Source organism: Monodelphis domestica, chromosome 8 (assembly GCF_027887165.1).
Source record: "Monodelphis domestica isolate mMonDom1 chromosome 8, mMonDom1.pri, whole genome shotgun sequence".
Lineage (NCBI taxonomy): Eukaryota > Metazoa > Chordata > Mammalia > Didelphimorphia > Didelphidae > Monodelphis > Monodelphis domestica.
The window spans coordinates 200,129,589-200,150,848 of NC_077234.1; the positions used below are offsets into that span (position 1 = coordinate 200,129,589).

Sequence of the window (21,260 nt, forward strand, 5' to 3'; positions counted from 1 at the left end):
TTTGATCATTTATTTATGAGAACTTTTCATGAAAATATACATACCAGACTAGTTTGGATGGCAGGAGGAATGAATGAAGACATTTTCCTTAGTTGTTGTCAAAAAACAATAATTGCTGAATTGTAACTGCAGAGATATAAGTAACATTTCCAGTCTTATTCAGATAGTTCCCTAGAAGGTAATCATTATTCTTTGATGTGAATATAAATTTGATCTAATGTAAATTTGACCAAGATAGTTATTAGAACCAATATGATTTAGGTGTCAACTGCAGGTGCAAAATCAATGATGAGAATAACTATACTTTACATTTCCCTATTAGTCTGAGGCTTTATCAAACTCTTCTCATAACCATCTTGTAAGGTTAATATTGTAGGTATCATTTATCTCATTTTATAGAGGAGGAAACTACATCTCAGCAATGTGAAGTGGTTTTCCAAGGTCCCCTCGCTATTGCCTGGTCTGAAACCAGGTCTTGATAGATACTTTGCCTGAAAAAATTTCAGTGACACCAAAGCAGACCTTTTATTACCCCTCCCCTAATACTAAGAAGAGATGGGAATTTAGAGGGCATTTCCCTTCCATTCCCACCTACCATGAGAGGCAGTATGCCACAAAGGATAAGGCCACCTCAGAATCAGGAAGGCCTGGCTTCTGACAAGTTTACCTTTGACACATACTGTCTATGTAAACCATGACAAGTCACTTAACTTCTGTGTCCTAGGCAACTCCCTAAAACTGTAAATTTTGCAGTAAATACAGATCTTTATTGTCAGAGGGAATTTCTCCTTTGGAGTGCCTTGTATTCATGATATCACAGCTATCCTATACATAGCTCCTCTCTAAGTATCCATGGATATTTTGTAATCTTAAAATGGATATGTTCTTAGAAAGCCCTGCCTTTTAAGCCTCTACTCTGATCTGCTATTTATTGTTTGGCACTGAAAGTTGCTTAAATTTTCAGCTTCTCGGGTTCTTCTGAAAAAGGACTTGAACTAAGCAAAAGGACTAGATTCCATCTAGATCTAATAGTCCATTAGTCAATGAGCCTACTTTTATATCTTAAATTATAAAATTAAAATGTTAGAGCATAAGGCAGTTGAAAACTTGAGTGATTTTGCACCTTCTCAAGTATTACACTTAATTCATTCTCTAGAGTACATTTTTCTTTGCATCATATTGATCACTGACAAGCACACATGAGAATCACTATACGAGTTTTAAATGAACCTCTGCATCCCTTCTGAGAGGAAGCTTCTCCCTAAAATTAAATCATCTGTGATCTTTCTAGCTCCAGGAACTTGTCTGATGAAGCAAAGGAACCAAGTAGTTTGAAATAATGATAAATTATACATACAGTATTCATATGTAGACATATTGTAACATATAGTAACTCCACTGGGTGGCTCCTGTCTTCATGCTGATTTCTTAGCATGTCATTCATTGCTGTAATCAGCAGGAGAGAGAGACCTACCTAGGCTTGAGGATAATGAGGAAGTAGAACCCCACCAGTATGCTGACTTTTCAGTTCTTATAGGGCAAATGGATGATTTAAAAAGCGAGGAGGTTACAAAAAGGAAGCATGTCATGAAAGAAAGGCTTTAAGGAACAGATTAATACTTATGCCCTATAAAGTCATTGCTGCCAGCTTTTTTCTTTTATACCTATTTGGCCCAACTTCTCCCTTATACAAATTAGTTTTAAAATGAATTCTAGATAGAAGTAGAGTTCTTGCACATGGCATACAAATCTAAACAATCTTGCGCCCAGTCACTCACCCAGGGTAAGAAAGTAACCCAGGGGAATAGTAAAGGATACTTATTTTTGCTTTCCTTTTCATTACAATGTGTTTATCTCTTTGGAAGATAGAAAAGTTGCAAACAAAAACAAACCAAATCAATCTCAAAAAGTATTCAATGACAACTGAGGGCTGGTCCATTTTTGGTCATTAGTGACAGTGTTTTAACACAGATTGGATATGCAGGGATAGGAATGACAGTTCTCATTCTTTTTCCCCATTTCCTTGCTTTACCTCATTTCTAAAGAAGTGATGATTTAAAAAAAAGGTTTCAGGAATGGCGAGGTGATAGAGATGAGAAGCAATTGGAACTGGTAAATCTGATTGCTACTAGTGGTCTTGATTAGGTTTAGGATTTAGAAGGCCTATTAAGATCATTAAAATAATTTATCAACATTTCCTTATAAACCACAAGCTTAAGTGAGTTTTGAGAACAAAAATCTGAACAGAAGCACAATTAATCACTTTATTAATTATATTTCCCTGCAGTGAACATAAAGATGTTGATAAATATAAATGATACTCTCTCAGTTTATACACAGGAAAATTAAACATGAAAGCCTAGAGCAATGAATTATTTTTGTAGAAACAAAAGCATGGAGCATTTCACTTATAGCCTTCATTGTACTTATGGTTTCTGATGCTAAATTCTCTAGTATTCTCTGATTTTTTAATGATCTATATCCCCAGGTGAAGAGTAAGCCTGTGATGATGTAATATATAGAAAGAAATGGGGGGAAATGCATAACAAAGTTAATGTTTCATTTTAAATTTTTTAATTTTAAATGAATTTTTTCTGTTTTATGTGAAAGTGTGCATATACTAAGGCTTCAGAAAAATCTCATTTATATTTTTCAACATCCTTATATTTTCTGATGAGAAGTATAAATTAGTTGTCATCTTTGTGCATGATCTTACATTTCTCTTCTCAACCTAACTACTTAAAATTTGGTATTCTGATTCGATTATGATCATATGTGGTCATTAGTAAGTATAAATAAAGTTGAATTTCCAGAAAAAATGTTAATTAATCTATCAGAAGTTTGCAAATAACTATTTCCATTTTAGCAATAAATATTTGTATACATCAGGAAAAATGCAGACTCTCTTTGAGGGGGGAAATGTGTGAAAGATAAGTGAAAAGATCATAAATACTGAATTGGAAGAGAACTTAGAAGTCATCTGGTTTAAGCAAGTCTTTAGGTCTCAAGAGAATAAATAGTTTGCTTAAGGCCATGCAAATTGCATGTGTTCATATCAGAATTTGAACCCCAAACTCCTATCTCTAAATCTATCATTTTTAGGTGGTGCATGACAGTAAAGTAAGTCAACTTTAGTGAGTGTCATACTGAATTGTTATTCAGTAGGGTGGCAGAAACTAGTAAGCTTTTCTGAGGTTCTGAAGAGACACAGGCACCCTCCTATCAGTGAAGTCCAGTGAATTTTTATAGGGTTCTTAGTGATCAGCAGGGCCCGAAATTGGAAGAAGGGAGTGAGATATCTGGACTTGGAATATGATGCTGATTCAAGATAATGAGAAGGAAGACTCGTGGGGAATTGGAAGCTAGTGGAAATTCAATTTCCCCACAGTTAGGAAAGGGGCTTTGGGTCATTACTGCTGGTCCTCCAGTGACAGGGTGACTCAGGAATTTTGAAATTCCCCAGAGATTCTGTGTATAGCAGACAGGGAGTACTAGTTGGTTAATTACAGCTTCCCAAGGTAGCACTTAAGTCTAGCTTAAGTTATGAGCTAATGTTAGTCTTAAAATGACTAATCATCTGACACATCTGTCCACATAATTTTTTTTTTTTAAAAACCCACCTCTACTGTAGTAACTTCAGGGGAACTCATTGAAAAGGTATAGTTTTAGTAACCTAATTTTTAAAAAACCCATATCTTCCATCTTAGAATCAATTCTCTGTATTGCTTCCAAGGCAGAAGAGCAGTAAGGGCTGGGCAATGGGAGTTAAGTGACTTGCCCAGGGCCTTACAACTAGGAAGTGTTTGAGTCCACATTTGAACCCAGGACTTCCCATCTCTAGACCTGGACGTCAATCCCCTGAATTCCCTGTAGAACCCTAATTCTAACCAGACTGTGACTATACTAGAGACCAGGAGAACAGGAATCTCTATCTTATCTAGACTTTGTATATTCTCCAATTAAATTCAAATCAAAAGCACTTATTAAACAATTTCCATAGTGGGTACTCTATCCTTTAGATATAAAAGAACAACAAAATCAAGTTCATAAAAACAAAAACACTCCTTTGCCCTCAAACTGAGCACACATTCTACTGAGGAGGTAGGTAGAATGGGATTGGAGAAAAGAAAGCAGTGTTTTGTACACAGTAGACACTCAATATGTCTTCAGTGAATTGAACTGAAGACTAAGAATTATCAACCTTTACTGTATTACAAAACTTAATAAAGTTTGAGTGACTCAAAGTGTACATCAATTATACCAACCAAAAGAACAGGAGAGAGCAAACCTATTTCATCTTCACATCTGTGTGAAGACACCTGAAATAACCAAAACAATGAGGAAATAATATAGCTGAAATAGTAGTTAGATGTTTGGAAATATCTGAGCCACACAGTTCAAGATCAGGAGAAGAATATTTAGAATGGGAATAGTATGAATTTCCATAAATATAAATATGGATACACTTTCACCAAGCAATATTCTCTGTTTTTTTGTTTAGTAAAGTCAACTCAAAATTTTTTATTCTCAGTCAACACCATTTTCTGAGTTTCTTATAATACACTCACTACTTTTGGGGGAAGGGTGCTGCAAAGCATTCTGACTTATCCAATCTTCTAATCACTCAATCGTTCAGGATCAAATCTTGTTAGGTCATGTGGATTCCTTTTTTCCCCCTTGCACTCAATTCCATCTATTCAGCCTTTGAAATCTCTCTCATATTCAAGTCTTTTCTTATCATCCTGGTCCCAGGTTTTGATTGATTTTCATCTAGATTATTGCAGTGGCTATCTGATTGGTCTTCTCAATTCCATTTTCTTCCTCCTCCAATCTAATCTATTGTTATATTTATTTTTCTTATGCATAGTGTCCATAGTACTTCCTTGCTCCAATCATTAAACTAACTTCTTTCAATCAAAGCCTGTTAGATTCAGAAGGGATCTGAAGGATCATTTAGTCCAGGGTTTCTTAATCTTTTTTTGTGCCATGGACCCCTTGTGACAGTTTGGTGAGGCCTATCACACCTTCCCCATAAAATACAATACATAGAATTACAAAGGAAACTAATTACATTGGAATATAGTTATTTTAAAAAATAGGTCATGGACCCTGAAGTGAAGAGCTCCTAATTTAATTCAAACCCCACATTTTACCAGTGAGGAAACTGTGGTAAAAGGTGAATAGGCTTGGCTGAGATCATATAGTTAGTAAGTGGCATTGCCAAAATCCTTAGCTTGGCATTCAAGGTTCTGGCTCCATCCTACCTTACCAGTCTAATCTCACCTTCCTTCCTTCATCTAACCTCCCCTCAGGCAAAGTAGATTATTCATCACTCCCTGAAACATTCCTTAGCTCAGAGAGAAATTCATCCTGTCCTTCAAGGTCTCACTCAAAAGTAATCTTTTTCCAAGAAACCTTAAACCTGATTCCTTCAGCAGAAAGTAAATCACTTTTTCCTCTGACTCTCTTTTATGCTCTTAGCATTCTATGTATTATTTTATAGGGGGGTTTGTGTAAATAATACTGTGAATAGGAGCTACAATGCAATTCTTCCTAAGTTATATTATAATCTTATCTGATTTAAGAGACTATCTCAGTCATCTTTGTATCCCCAAACAATATAATAATAATATCATATAATCAATAATCAATAAAAATAATATAATCAATAATCAATAATAACAAAATATCCTCCTCATAAGTATGTCCACATATGTGAGTATGTATATATAGTAAATGTTCAATAAATATTCATTAATTGTATAGATTAATGAATATTTGAATAAGAGAAACAGAGTAGCTATAAAGGATGATTAAAGGGATATAATTATTACCTCTTAACTGGACTGTTGAAGTGGCTTCCTTCATTGCACTGGTCTTTCTATCTCAAATTCTCTTCCCACTTCAAGCCATCTTCCACACAGATACTGAAGTGACTTTTGCACAGATCTGATTATCTTGTCATTCTATTCAATAGACAACAGTAACTCCCAATTGTCCCTAGGACAAAATATAAACTCTGTTTTCTTTTTGAAGTCCTTCACAATGTGGCCCCACTAGTAGCCTTCCCATACTTCTTTGGCCCAGTCAAACTAACCTTCTCTCTATCCCTCAATCACACACTCCAGCTACCATTTCCATGCTTTTGAAGAGGTCAATCTCTGTGACTGGAATGCACTCCCTCTTTTCCTCCAAACAGAATTCCTTGCTTTCTCCATAGAAACCTTTACTTTTTTCTAGTCACAACAAAAGCATTAACATCTATGTGAAGTCTTTCTCTAGATCCCCCTCCCTAACTACAGTTAGGTCTTGATTAGTGTGAATAATTAGTGCCCTGAAGTGGTGTCATCTATTTGGATTAGTGATGTTTGAAGTTAAAATTATAGAAAATATGGTAATTGGTTCTAGCCCAAAAGAAATATACAAAGCAAATTCAAATAACATGACCACTTCACAGGATTCATTATTCCCATTAATTGAGACCTAGCTGTACCTTGTATTTAATTACCTCTAATTTATTTTGCCCATATATGTACATGTTGTCTCCCTGGTAAAATATATTGTTCCTTTAGAGCATGGATTGTTTCAATTTTTTTCTTTGTATCTTTAGCACCTAGAACCATGCCTGGCAATAAGTAGGCACTTAATAAATGCTTACTGATTGACATGGTTGGGGATAGAACACATTCAAATAATTATAAATTATTATATTATGATCAAAAATAATATACCATAATATAACCAATAATTTATACAGTGCTTTACAGACATCGCTTTATTTGAATTTTATAATAAACCTTTAAGGTACTATAGATATCATTAATATCCCCATTATAATGATGAGGAAACTGACACTCCAACAACTAGGTGATTTGCCCATGATCAAAAAGCTAATCATTATCAGAGCAAGAGTTTGAAACTAGGTATTTCTGACTTCTAGTTTAACACTCTAGCTAGCAAACCATGTTTCTTCTCTGATAGAAACATATTTACTGAACGCCATAATTAGAAATTAATGTAATACAAACTGCAAAAATGCCAATATTGTGGGAGTCAAGTAGAGAAGGTTTGATACAAGTAATTTTTGTAAAAGGTTTTTAAGGAAGTTAGGGGTACACAAAAGTTTAGAAATGCAAGGGATCACTCATCACCTGGGCCAACAGATGTTATTTCACAGATGTGGCTATGGAGGACCAGAAAGGTCAAATAGGCTTTTAGGTTTTTCAGGGTAATAACTGATTGGTAACAAACTCTGAATTTGATGCTTTCGTTTCCTACTTTAACACTCTTTCCACTACACCCCAATAGATGCATTGTGAAAGTGAGAAAGAAGTATTGATGTAACCTAGCAAGAAGGTGCCTGTGGTTAACTGCATTGTGGTTAACTGCATTGGTGATATAGAAATAATGGATGATGTCTATACATCACTGACATGTGAAGGAAAAATGATCATAGTGAAGATCAAGAAAACAATTTAAGAAAAGGCTCCACTGGCCTCTGATTCAACAAATCCTACAGAAAGACAGCTGATATTCCAGCTAAGAGTCCATGCAGCTCTGTATCCTTGAAAATACCTTTAAAACTAGGTGAAATCTATTGACAAACAACTTTGAAAGACTTAAGAACAATACAATGACTCACCACAACTTCAGAGGACTGATGCTAAAGAATGCTACTTATATCCTGAAAGAAGTGATACTCAAGATGAAGAATGAGGCATACATTATTTGCACAACCAGTATGATAATTGTTTGATTACATATTTATTACAAGGGTTTTGCTTTTCATTTTCCTTTTTCGTTGGGGAAAGGATATGAATTAAATAGTAATTAATAGGAAAATAATTATTTAAAAAATAAATCATGTCCAGAAAGGGATGCAGTCTTCTGAGTTTGTGTTGCTCCTATTTGAGAGTCTGTTTTTTTCTGCTAGTGACATCAGAATCTCATGTTTAATTATTAAATTAGGCAGCTAGATGACATAATAGAGTCTTAGACTTGGGAGGTTGAGTTTGAATCCTTCCTTAGACACTTCTTACTTGCATGACCCTAGAGAAATCATTGAAATTTTCTTAGCATCAATTTCCTCCTCAGTAAAATAGGGGATAATAAGAGGACCATCAAATATAGGATTATTCTTAGAATCAAATAAGATTTATATGCAAGTCCCTTTGTAAACCTTAAAGTGATATATAAATATTAGTTACTGTTAAATCATGCATGGTTATCAAACACACATCACATTATAGTCTCCTGGTACAATATGATCTGTCCAGAACTAGATAGAAAAAATTATTATTTCTCTACCTCCTGTAGCAGGAAAAGAAGACTAATTCTTCTAGGTCCAGGCAAATCTAAGGAGGATTCTCTCAATAGACTGATACATTCCTTTTATATAGGGAGATAATGTGTGTGTGCATGTGTAAACAAAACAAGACGATCCTTTAAGGCCCATTGTATTTTTGGATCGTTCTTACTTTTTATTAAGTGGGTCCTTATATTGAATAGGATATCTGCCTCTCTACAGCTTCTGCCACTATTCTTAGTTTTGCCTTCTAGCCGCAAACAAAACAAGTTTCATTCCTTTTTCACATGGAGAGCCTTTCGAATATCAAAGACAGTTATTTTGTGCCACTCTTCTGAATATAGTCTCTCCTGCATGATAAACACCCCAAGTTCCTCTAAGTGATCCTCATATGTCATAATTTTGAGGTCCCTTAGCTTCCCAATTATCCCAAGATTTGCTGAAATTTGATGCCCAGAAATCAACACAATACTTTAGATTTTGTTTGACCAGGATAATAAAGAATAGGACTGGCAAATCCTTGGATTTGGAGAATGTGTCCTTGACGGGGATTTTTTTGCTTATTTTGTTTACCATATTGAATGTTGACACTGAACACGCAAGTCCACTAAACCTCCAGTTCTTCAGACATGCTCACCTTATACTTAAGAAACTGACTTTTTCTTTTATCACAGCTGTAGGTCTTTGTATTTATCCCTATTAATTTTCATCCTTATTTTAAGCTATTTAGAAAATTAAGATTAATGATTGGGTATCATCAGTTTGTGAATGAGTCAGAGGGGAGACTATAATATTTTCCACTATAAAGATAATAATTTGTCAATGTTTAATTTTTCTTATGCTTTTGAAGTAGTATAAGAACTTCAATGTTCAATAATAATGGGATAAATGCCAGCTAACAACTTTTATATACCAACCAGTCCCTGGCATATTCAGTTTATGAATGACCTATAGGCAGAGGAAAAGTAGGGGAGTAAGAATCTAGTTTCCACAAGATTCTTGTTCTCTATAAGGCCAAGTGACCTTGGTTCCTCACTTTAGAACATCTGGGGGATTAATCATCTACCTTCTTTTATGCGAAGATAGAGAGATACCTTGCCTTATTCAAATATAGAGAATTGAACAATTCCTGGTTCCCAGGAATCTGTCATTCTCTGCTATCTTCCTCTTTTATTTTTTTAAATCACTCTCCTTCTCTTACTTTCCCCACAAAGTCCAAACAATTTGTGAGGACTGAAAGCCACTAATGGAGAAACTGAAATCACTTAATTGTGGAAAGATATGCATTATTGTACAGATGAGATGAGAAATTATGTTGATGAAAGGTTGAAGGGCTTTGAGTGCCAAAATGAGTTTAGATTCCATTTGTTAGGCTACAGTATAGGCCACTATACCCTTCTAGCTCATGGCAGTATTATGACAAAAACTGAGGAAGATTATTCTAACTGGTAGGTACACTATTAAGTGAGAAGAACCAGAAAAATGGAGATCAGCTAGAAGGCTACAGGAGTAATCTGGGTAACAAGGAAAATAGGAATAGATCCCCAAAAGGGGGGGGGTAAGAATCTGATTTGTTACTCCTATACTAGAGTCAAAGGGTAATGTAAAAGAAATTAGAAGTGCCTTAAACATCTGCTCCCCTGGGATATCAGTAGCACCTCTGAGGGCAGGAAAACGATGAAGAATGAATGTTTTACACTTACATGACAATTTCCTAGTATAACTATTATTATTGCCATTTTAGAGATAATGAAGAAATTATGTTACTCAGCCATACCCCTAGCAAGTGGCAAAGAAACAACTTGGAATTTCCACTATTTACAGGAACAGGTATATTTTGGGAATTATAGAGTGAAAGAAGTATCACTGATGGGTGCATATTAGTATGTGTTGGGAAAATGTCAGTTCTCATAAATTTTAGGTGTAGGAATAAGTGTAGAATTTTCCTTTTAGAGACTAATAGTCAATTGAGTAAGACCCTAAGCTTATTTCTAGGCTAACTTCTCTATTGCCATTCTCTGTGGAGCTGATTAGATGGTACAGGGGAGAGAGAGTGCTGGGCCTGGAGTCTTCCTGAGCTCAAAACTGACCTCAGACACTAGCTATATGACCCTGGGCAAGTCACTTAACTTTGTTTGACTCAGTCTCTTCATCTATAAAATGGGCTGTAGAAGGAAATATGGCAAATCACTGAAGGATCTTACCCCTAAACAAACCCAAATGGGAGTCATGATAAGTTGAACACAACTGAACAATAAGAATCTATTGATAGGAAGATGAAAGAGGAGAGTGAAGAATGGGCATAATGAAAGGACAGAAAAGGTGGTAGTGAAAAGCTCTAGAGATAGCTGGGCAGAGACCATTTTAGAAATAGTTAATTAAATCAGTCAGAGAAGTACCATTTCATGGTGGCTAGATCTTGAAGATAGAAAGACTTGCATTCAAATCCTGCTTCCAAATGACTGTGTGACTATAGTAATTTAAATTAATCTCTTCAACCTCCAGGAAGCTATCTAAGACTATAAGTTATGGACTAGTTGCTGATCTGGAGGAGCAGAGGGAGTTTCCTAGGCCATGAAATCTCAGATGTAGGACAACCAACAACAATAACAGATGCTGATTGAATAGCCCTTTATGATTTACAAAGCATCCTGCATAGGTAAGCTAATTTGATCCTCATAGCAACCAAGTGAGCTTGGTAAAGAAGATCTGATCCCCCTTAATTTTAAAGAAGAAGAACCAGAGGCATATAAAAGTTAAACAACTTGGAGTTAAATGGCTTCTTTAAGTCAACAATCATTAAGTGGCAGAAGCAACTTTCAAAGTTGGGTCTTCTGACTATAAAACTGGTACTCCTTCCATTCTACCACAGCTACTCTACACTCACATTAAAGGAACCTTGGATTTCTCATATGCATACATAAGCCCGAGAAATGTGTGTTAGCCAAGGGATCCATAGCATTGGAAACATCACTCGTTTTTCTTTTTTCAAATTTGTATGAAACAAACTAGCCTCTCTGCAACATTGCCACATGAAATGGCAATGAATGAACTACTTACTGACAATTGCAACAGAAGGGATAAGTATAGGAGAGGCTATAAAGAAGACACAATTCTTCCCAGATAATTAGGGATAACATATGCCCATAGAGTAATGGAGGGTGTACCAGAAGGTACCTTCTTTTTTGAGCAACATAAGACATTCAAATTAGCTATTTCAGGTCAATCTCCTCCTCTCTTCTTCTTCTTCTCTCTCTCTCCTCTCCTCCCACCATTCAGTCTAGAAGTAGCCTTCTTGGCAATCACTAAATATTTTCTACACTTTATGCTGTGTGGACACAGCTACTATCTCTAGTTAGCCATGACACAGAAAATGAACTACAGTAGGACCTCATTTTATGAAAACTCAATACATAAAAATTCAGGTATATGTGACTGGCAATTGAAAAAAATTAAGGCAGAAAAATATGTAAAATAAATATGTGTAATTAAGTGCTAAATCCACATCGTTTGGGCAGCAGTTCATCCAATCATACTTATTCTAGCTCTGAGGATTAGTGTATCACTACATTGTTTTGTGCTAAACATTAGCTCCCCAAATCAGTTCTTGCTTGCAACAAGTTGTGTCCCTGGCAGAGCAATGCTTCTCTTTGTTTCATTAACACTAATATTAATAATGGCCCTAAAGTACAAGAGTAGTGATGCCAGTAGCTCTGATATGCCTAAGAAAAGTTATAAAGTACCTAGGTATGTTGGTATTAGAAATACTAATTATTCAATAATGTGGTTCACTATTATGTGTGAATTTCAACTTACATGAAGGATTTTGGAACATATTGGTTACATAAAACAAAAAAAAGTAAAGTAAAGCTATGAACTGTTTTATTTTTTTCCCTTTATAATTCATATCTTTGCAAAAATGGAGGAGTGGGACACTAAAGTCACCAATATCTGAATTTGAAAACAAATTCTAAGTTAGCTTTACAATTTCAAAGGTAGTATTGCATTTTATAATTTTGGCTTTTTTGTTCCACTATTATTTAAGGCTCTATGCCTGAATAAAATCAGGTTAAAATCCAAGACCACTGAATGGTAAGGGTCCAAATTTGAAGTAAATATCTTTCCCTGAAATCTTTCTTGGATATTTAGATTTTCTAATTTGAATAAAGAAAAAAGGAATTTTGTAGATGTTTTACCCTAAAACTAACATGCTAAAATGAATAAATGTACATTTTTGGTTAGTTTATTAGGTGATTTCCACCCTGTAATTTTTTTTTAATGCACTCTTTGTGGAATAGTAACTCTTTTCATGGAAAAATACTTTGGGATTTGAGGACATGCATAAAGGAAAATGACAACATTATAATGTATGTTTTATAACATTTATATGTATTCAACAAATATAATGTTTTCTGTTGGTATACATTTGGCCTTTACCTGGGAGAAGTATATCAACCAAAAATATTAAGTGCTAGGAATATAAAAAAGCCAAGTTCCTGATTAATTAAAAAATATTTAATTGAGCTTATCTACTATGGACCAGGCACTGCTCTAAGCAATGGATACATAAAGATGAAAATGAATCAATCCCTGTCCTCAAGGAGTTTACGTTCTTTGGAGGTGATGGTGGGGGGACAACATGTAGAAAGATAAGATACAAAAGAATGCAAATTAATTGAAAGGTGGATACAAGATAATTGGAAGTAATGTGTAACGAGTCTGGAAAAATGGGGCTGGACCCAGAAAATGAAGGATCTTAAGTGCCAAATACAGAAGGTCATATTTGAACCTAGGGGTTAGTTTCTTGAACAGGGGAATGATATCATTTGAGAATGTCTTTTTGGCAACTGTATAGAAAATGGATTGGCAAAGGGAGACTTAAGACAGGGAGATTACTTTAGAGGCTATTACAATTGTCCAAGTAAATGGAGAAGTGAGCTTCTCTAAAGAGTTTGTATTTTCTTTTCTATATAAATTAAAATTACTGAGCACCTACTGAGCAAAAGGCATTGCATGGAGCATAATGCTATCTCAGTTAGAGACCTTAGGCCTCAGGGAATTTGTAATCTAAATGGGAATAGGTAGAAAGACATGAAATTGCATAATGTCACTGTCTCATTTTTTATCTGTGAAATTCAGGGAATTAAGTGAAATAATATCAAAATTCCTTTTCTATTCTAAATATTATTATCCTATATAAAAGGATAAGAATGCTGGTGAGAATAGAATAAACACTAAATAATCTTGTGTAGAACCCAAGTGTTTCAGGGGTTCAAAGGAATGAAAGATCAGGTGTGCTGAGGTGATCAAGGAAGGCTTCTTAGATGTTTTAGAGTTTAAACTGGCTTTTATTTTTTTATTTTTATTTTTTTAAACCCTTACCTTCCATCTTGGATTCAATACTGTGTATTGGTTCCAAGGCAGAAGAGTGGTAAGGGCTAGGCAATGGGAGTCAAGTGACTTGCCCAAGGTCACACAGCTAGGAAGTGTCTGAGGTCATATTTGAACCTAGGACCTCTCGTCTCCAGGCCTGGTTCTCAATCCACTGAGCCAACCAGTTGCCCCCTTAAACTGGCTTTTAAAGAATAAAAGAAAACTAACTTCACTGCTACAGTTATTGCTCCTTCTGGTAATCAACCTCAGTAGGCATAATGAGGAAACTAATTCTGGCCAGTTCAAGTAAAAGTAATTTAAAATGCAACAAGCAAGTCCTATGTTACTGCTAGTATTTGTAGCCCCAACCACCCCCAGGCCACATTCAAAATGATGTAGGAAAAATATGAAGTTGGAAAATATGATGTAGGAAATGATGAAAAAAATAGGACATAGAAAAAATAATTGAACTGAAGTCGAGGCCTGTATTCAAATTTTAGTTCTACTACTTCCTACCTTCATGAACTTGGGAAAATTACTTAAGCTTTTTGTGTCTCATTTCCTTATGTGAAAAAAGAGGAAGTTATACCAAGTGATTTTGACTCACTTAAAACCAAAGTACTGCAGTTCTAAGATATATACCAGGACAAAAAAATCTAACCTCGGTATCAAAGAAAATGAGAAGAATTTTCACTACTCCTTGCTCTTTCTAGATTATTGCACACTATGCCCAATGGGAGAATAGGCCCAATGAAAAAGAACATTGCTTTTGTAGTGAAGACAGGAAGAAAGGCATTCTGACAATAAAGGACAAACAATCAAGGTTCTATATTAGAGTCTTCAAGTTGTCATATATTTTTTAAAAAGTAGAATTGCAAAATATCTTATAGAAGTTGAACAAGTAAAAATGCATGGAGGCATTCCTATTTTTAAGGTTTAATACGCATTAAGCATCTGTTTGCTAGATTTGATCTACTCCTTTTTATCCCAAGAGAACACTAAGAATATACCCACTTAAAAAGATCTGGGATAAGGGTACAAAATGAAAATTGTACCATATGTTTCTGTCCATGTTCACAAGCAACCTGACTTCTAACAGAGGTTCCTGGACTTTTTCTGGTGATATTTTGGTAACTCTATTCCAATATAAATGGTTTTATTTGTAATCCTAAGTATTTTATCTTATGCATTAAAAATGATCAAACAAACATTATTCTAAGAAGGGGTTCACCAGAGAAGTCACCAGAAGAAAACTTCACCTGACTGCCAAAGGGGTTGGTGACACATACACAAAAAGGTTAAAAACTTCTGACTTAATAAATATATGCATGTTTTGAGCAGTAGAATTTTTTAAAGGTAATAATAATGTCCTTGGATGTGCCCTCTGAACATATTTCCCCTCCTTTTGCTTGTTGAACCTTGGGCAGTTGCCTGCCTACCATAATTTTGAGTTGTTTTTATAAAAACATGGATGTAGTAAAAAACTTGGTAGCTCATTTCTTAGAGGTAGATGACTACTAATCTATGGCCTTGGTGAAAAAGAAGTCACCCCTTTCTATCTTAGTGCACTGAAGGATTGTCAGATTTGGTGTAAGAAGCCCTAAATTCAAAACCCAATTCTTCCACTTATTATCTCTATGACCTTGGGCAAATTATAATCTGAGGGAGGGTTCTTTCTCACTAAAAGAATGTGTAGCAGAATAATTTTTGACTGATTGATTTATTTCCCTATCTGTGGCAAAATGGCTTTAGAATAATAGTTAGAACTGGGGCTAGGGGTAACCTTAGAAATCTTGGAATCCCAATTCCTTCATTTTGCAGATGAGTAATCTTGGGGGACAGAGAAGTAACATCACTTATCTAGTGTGACATAACTGGTAAAGTGTCAAAGGTATAATATGAACTCCATATCCAATCCCATATTCACTCTATAGGGATATTAAAAAGGAGTCAGTAAGGCAGTTCGAATGTTGCCTTCAAAACTTGATAGTTGTGGGACACTGGACAAGTAACAATGTCTTTCATCCTTGGTCAATTCTCTAAGGCTGTAAATTAGAGGTGGGTTATGACAGACATTGGCTGAGGCTGTTCCTATGTTGATGGAATTAAAGGTACAAACAATGCAAATGGAGTAGGATTGTGCTCTGATTTCCCACATTTTCAAGTATGGATAGTATAAAGTAACACTTTTGCCCTTCAGGTAAAAAAATCATGAGACTAGATAGTTGCATAGTAACCTCTGCACAAATGCACTCTCCCAGAAGTCTATGGAGGTTTTTCTCTGTGGGATCATTTGGAGTATACAAGCCAGCCCCTGGCTTCCAAGATAGATCCCAGCTCTAAGCATTGAAGGAAAACACAATAGACCTATGTAAATATTTTCTTTAAAAAATTCTTTCCTTCGTATATGGTCTTAGTAAATATTTATTTAGCATGACAACCCATCATTACACATCAATGAATAAACATTTATTAAGCACCTACTCTATGCCATTCACTGTGCTAGGTTCTAGGGGACAAGAGGTACTGTATATCATCAGAAATAACATTCAAAATAAAATTATTCATAGTTAAGTATCCCACTAGAAAACATGAATGATATAAAGGGGCAGGATTTTAGAACTTTTGAGGCAGGATCACTTTCTAACTTAAGCCTTTCTTTTGAATCATCATGATAAATAGAAAAAAGATGATGGTCATGGCAACACCATGTTTTTGTAAGCAAATACAAGATCAGATATTTGAAAATTAAACTACATTAAACACTTGCTATAAAGTGACCAATTAAACACTTGCTACAATGTAGTCAAGAATATTTAATCATTCAGACATTTTCAGTGACTCAACAATTTGACCTCCTTGGGAAAAGAGAAGTCATCCTGTGTAGTATAATCAATGTATAACAGTTAGTGATGTCATAGTCCCCAAGGAAGGTCTGACAAATCATTTAAATTCAAAAATATTAGAGACCAAAAAACAGTACTTTTAGCCCACAATATTCAAATAGCATGTTCTTGAAAATGTTATTCTATGAAGTTGTGATAAGTATGGCTGTGCCCATACACATGTTTATACAGAGAAGGAATTATTATTTAAGTTTGGAACACACACACACACACACACACACACAGACACACACACACACACACCTGCCTTCACTCTGAAAACTTCCCACTTCCCTCCCCTCCCTCAAATTACCAGGTGTTAGCAACCAGGTATTAGAATGGTTAGGAAAAGGGGAAGACCACTCATGAAAAAATGGGACTGATTCAAATAAATGAGAGTAGCAAATGTATTTTTTTTTAATTTCATTAGTCAGCTAGAAAAATGTACAAAGATTTCTAATAAACTTCCTTATAGCAAAATCAACTTTAAAAGTAATTGAGCTTTTCAGCAAAGGTATTACTACTTTATTTTTAGTCTAAATAGTTGTTATATTATGCCATTTATAGATTTCTTCATTCTACTCATTTTTAAAGCTCATCTTGGTTTTCAAAGATGAAGTTCCTTTCTTTTCATTTTTAACTCTTTTGGAGTTGAAATTTTATTAATAACCTTTCTTCTAGAATTTATTTTTCTCTTTCATTCTACATGACACCAAGAAGAGAAGTGAGAATAAATCATACTTTGTTTTCTCAGTGAGGTAGATTGTACCATAAAGAAATCTACTTCACAAAAGGAAATGATTAAAAACTTTTCACTTATAATTCTAGTAAGCCTTATCATGGTTTCTCTTTAAGATGGAAACATAGTTACTGATCATATTTATACTACTTTGTTTTTAACTAAAGCTGCAATGAGAGAACTGCTGAGAAATGCCAATACTTCTAATATACCTAGTTTGGTTTTATAATGAAACATTGCATTTTTGTGAAATAAAGGTTTATTTAAAAAGAAACCTCTCAAATCATTCTGTTATATTTGTTTTTGATTATTAGCAAAATTGTGAAAACTGGTTTTCCTTTTGGGAAACCAGGTTGCAAAAGATGAAGGAAACATTTGTCCTTGAATTTTGAAACATTCTAGATTAAGAAGAGTAGCCATATTTTGAATGTAGAAAATAAGTAGTCAACCAATAGACTTTGGAATAACACTGTTATAAAAGCATATCAAAGATGGTCTGACTGCCTGACTAAATCTGCTTACTCAAACTAAGTGAAGCATATTCCTTAGTCAATCTAGAAAGTCAGAAGTAAAAGTCTGCTCTCATTAAGGACGAAGAGAAAGTTTGGGCCCTAATTTACCCTGCCTACAAGAATCAAATCTCAACTCTCTTCTTCATTTTGTTTGTGAAGAAATACAATTAAATAATGAACTGGGGTGGGGGATGGGGAGGAGTATCATCCTAGACATATCCTGGAAGAAAACAGCATTTAATAATGAGGAGGAAGGTACAATTTTTCACTTCAGAGACTGAAAGAGAGAACACCTGTTGGACTCCAGAGCTTTAAGCTTAGAATATTAATGCATATCTGTTATAATCCAGAGTTTTAAGAAGTTCTTTGGAGATGTGACCCTGTTTCTTCATTGCTTAATCAACATCTAGCTACTAATTATTTATAAATCAGAGTACTGAAAATAAAGTTTCCTATCCTGAACATTTAAGGAGTGGCCAATATTGTAGTGGGGTTTTTGTATTTGTTTGCATGTAGCACCAACCCAATTCCTCTCTGATTATCTTGCAAGAGCTCAGTTTATGAAAACCAAAGCCAGCTTCATCTTACGGAACTGAAAAGCCCATTTTCCAATAAAACCTCTAAAAGTCTTTCATGGAAAAGCAAACTACAGGACAACTGCCCAGGCGATTCAAGAAGCTGGACTCGAAGAGACTGATAGCAAATTCAATACCTAACCTGGGCCAACTTCTAATCTAAGTAACCAAAAAGATGTGTCCAGAGGCACCCATGCCACCTTCTCCTTCCTTTCAAGTGTCAGAAGCTTCTCGACCTCCTCCTCCCCATTCTCGGAAGCTCCACCAAAGTGCAAGAAGTACAAGGCTGAAGGAAGCACTTCAGAGTTCAAAACATACCGTGGGATCCGCAGGATAGCTTATGAACTCCCAAACGATGTTGCCTGGGCTAAGTTCTCCTCAGACACTTCCCCAAAGTGTATAAAACATCCCAAAGACTCGAAGGTGTCTCATTTACTCCCTCCCGACTCTCAGACAAACACTGAAATGACCAGAGTTGCAGTCGCCACCTCCTCCTCCTGCTTTCCTGCAGAAATGGGTAACCCAGGGCCATAGGCGTGTGAAAATGCAAGTACAAATAGTCTCCCACCTCACACCGGGAGCAGCCTCAGTGAGATACGGAACCTTTCCCCAGCTACCCTCCCCATTGCCCAATCCAAGCGTGGGGTCCCCACACTTGGCTTGAGGACAGCATCTCCCACTGCCTCAGGGAGCAGGTGAATGAACGAACGAACACACACACACACACACACACACACACACACACACCAAGCACACGCGCGCCCACGCTAACACAACGCACACACACACACACACAAACGCAGAGCAAGGCATGTAGTCGCGTGTCACCCGGCATCAGCCCGAGAAACCTGCCTCCTCTCCCTTCCAATCCTTCGGGTGCCCACATCCCTGCCCCCACCCCACTCCCGTAGGGGCACTACCTGGCGGTGCTGCGGGACTCGGGGGGCTCCAGCTGCCGCTGCCGCTGCTGGGAGAAGCCCTCGAGCCTGACGGGGTTCGCGCTCTTCCAGCTGCCGCTGCTGCTGTCTGCCGAGGCAACCCGAGAGCTGGGACTGGTTGGACCCGGCGGCTGGCGGTGGCAGCTCCTGCTCCTGCTCCTATTCCCACTGTCCCCGCCGCTGCCGCTGCTCCGACCCTTGGGGTAGATGTTACCGCTTTCCCGGCGTCTCCCGCTCCCGCCGCTGCTCCAGTCCTGCAGGAGGCCGGGCTGCTCGGGAGACAAACTCTTCCTCACACAGAGCCAAGCGGGGAGGTTTCCCTCGCTCGCCGCCGCCACTGCCGCCGCCGCCGCCGCCTCCTCCTCCTCCTTCTCTTCTTCCTCCTCCTCTTCCTCCTCCTCCTCCTTCTCCTCCTCCTTCCCGCTGCTCCTACTGCCGCCGCCGCGGTATCTCATGGTGAGAGCAGCCACCGCATCCCGGGGCTCCGGCTTCGCCTGCGCCTCGCGGACTCACACGCACACACCACACGCACGCACAACACGGGGGCTCCCGGACCCACGGACTGACACAGGCTTCTCTCGACCAGTGGGCTCGGACCCTTGCAGCCCGCGGCCACTCGCTAGGGCTGCTGCTGGAAGGAACCGGCTCCTTGCGGGAGCCTGGGGTCCCGCTGCAGCCTGGCAGCTTCGCTGCTGGTGGATCGCTGTGAGGTGGGGGTGGGGGGGTGGGAAAGCAGTGGCGAGGGTATTAGGGCGGGCGAGGGTGGGAGGTAGGGGCCGTGGTCTTGAGGTGAACAGACCAAGGAGAGATGGTGCAAGAGTTCCTGTCAAAGTTGGCACCCGGGGGCAGGAAGATTTCGCCCTCACCCCAGCTCCTTGAACAGCCTGCGTTTGGCAACCCCCTCCCACTCTCACCTGCGTGTGTGTGCGTGCGTGGATGTTAGAGTCGGTCCGCCCCCTCCCTTCCCCCCAACACTGCCTTCGGGGCATAGGTCTATGCTAAGGTATCTTTGCCCAAGGAAGAGTGAATTCTCTTTAGGGACTATTAGATAACAGATGTGGTTTCCGAATTAGTTGGGGAGAGGGGTGGCAGAGGAAAAGGGTGGGGAGCATGGGTGGGGGCAGTGGTTGGTGTGGAGTAGGGCTGAGATGTGTTGGGGGGGGGGGGAGGTGGCGGCATTAGCGCTGCGACTGCTTGTTCGAAATAATCATTATCTCCAGGAGAATGTAGCTGGTCTGGAAAATGGGTCAGGGATGAAAAGGAACATGCTAATTGCCCTTTCCCCACCCCCAGCGGAATTCTGAGGTAGACTTGGGGGCGGGGGAGATTGCCCTGAGGAGCACACGCTACCCCCCTCAATTCTTTCCCCTGACTTCCCCTCCCCCCCCCACCCTCCACTCCTTTTGCACAAGTGCAGGAAATGTTCCACTGACCTACATATTTTTCCAAACATACGTGACCTTTTTTTTTTTCGCTTTGTGGGAGGAGACAGGCGAGGATCCAAGAAAAGGAGAAGCTGGAGAGGGAGAGAGAGGAAAAATAAGTAGAGCAAAAACAGGGAGGGTTTCACAAAGCCTACAGCAAATATCAGTCAGGAGACAGATGTATATAAATAGTCTTAAAATAAACCAGTAGCTGCTGTTTGATAATTCCGCATGGCTCCGAAACTTAAGTCGGGCAGAGAAGGGCAGCTTGTAACAACTCAGGCGGTACCTTGAAAAAACGGCTGGATTTTTTAGGACCTTCCCAGGCAGGACTCCTCCCCACCGCATTTAGATACCACTGTGACAGGCTCAGCTTTAAAGTAGCCAAATGCTACTGCTTCCCATCACTCCCTACTTGGAGACAAACACCTTCAGTACGAAATAGGAGGGGAGGGGACGATTTTTCTTTCCGTAGAAAGACCACCACTCTGAATAACAGGCAGGGAGAA

At 37.8% G+C, this 21,260-nt stretch overlaps 1 protein-coding gene across 2 annotated transcripts in view; it reads right to left on the reverse strand.

Annotated features, from left to right (window-relative positions):
* Nucleotides 1-21,260, reverse strand: part of NPAS2 (neuronal PAS domain protein 2) — a 282,607-nt gene that overhangs the window by 260,975 nt on the left and 372 nt on the right. The window contains exon 2 of one of the 2 annotated variants that reach the window (XM_007501138.3): nucleotides 19,310-20,843. In XM_007501138.3, the coding sequence (XP_007501200.1) occupies nucleotides 19,310-19,782 (473 nt within the window). In that variant the 5' untranslated portion in view covers nucleotides 19,783-20,843. Of the gene's footprint in view, nucleotides 1-19,309; nucleotides 20,844-21,260 lie in introns of those variants that run through there. The other variant, XM_007501137.3, reaches the window with a different exon arrangement.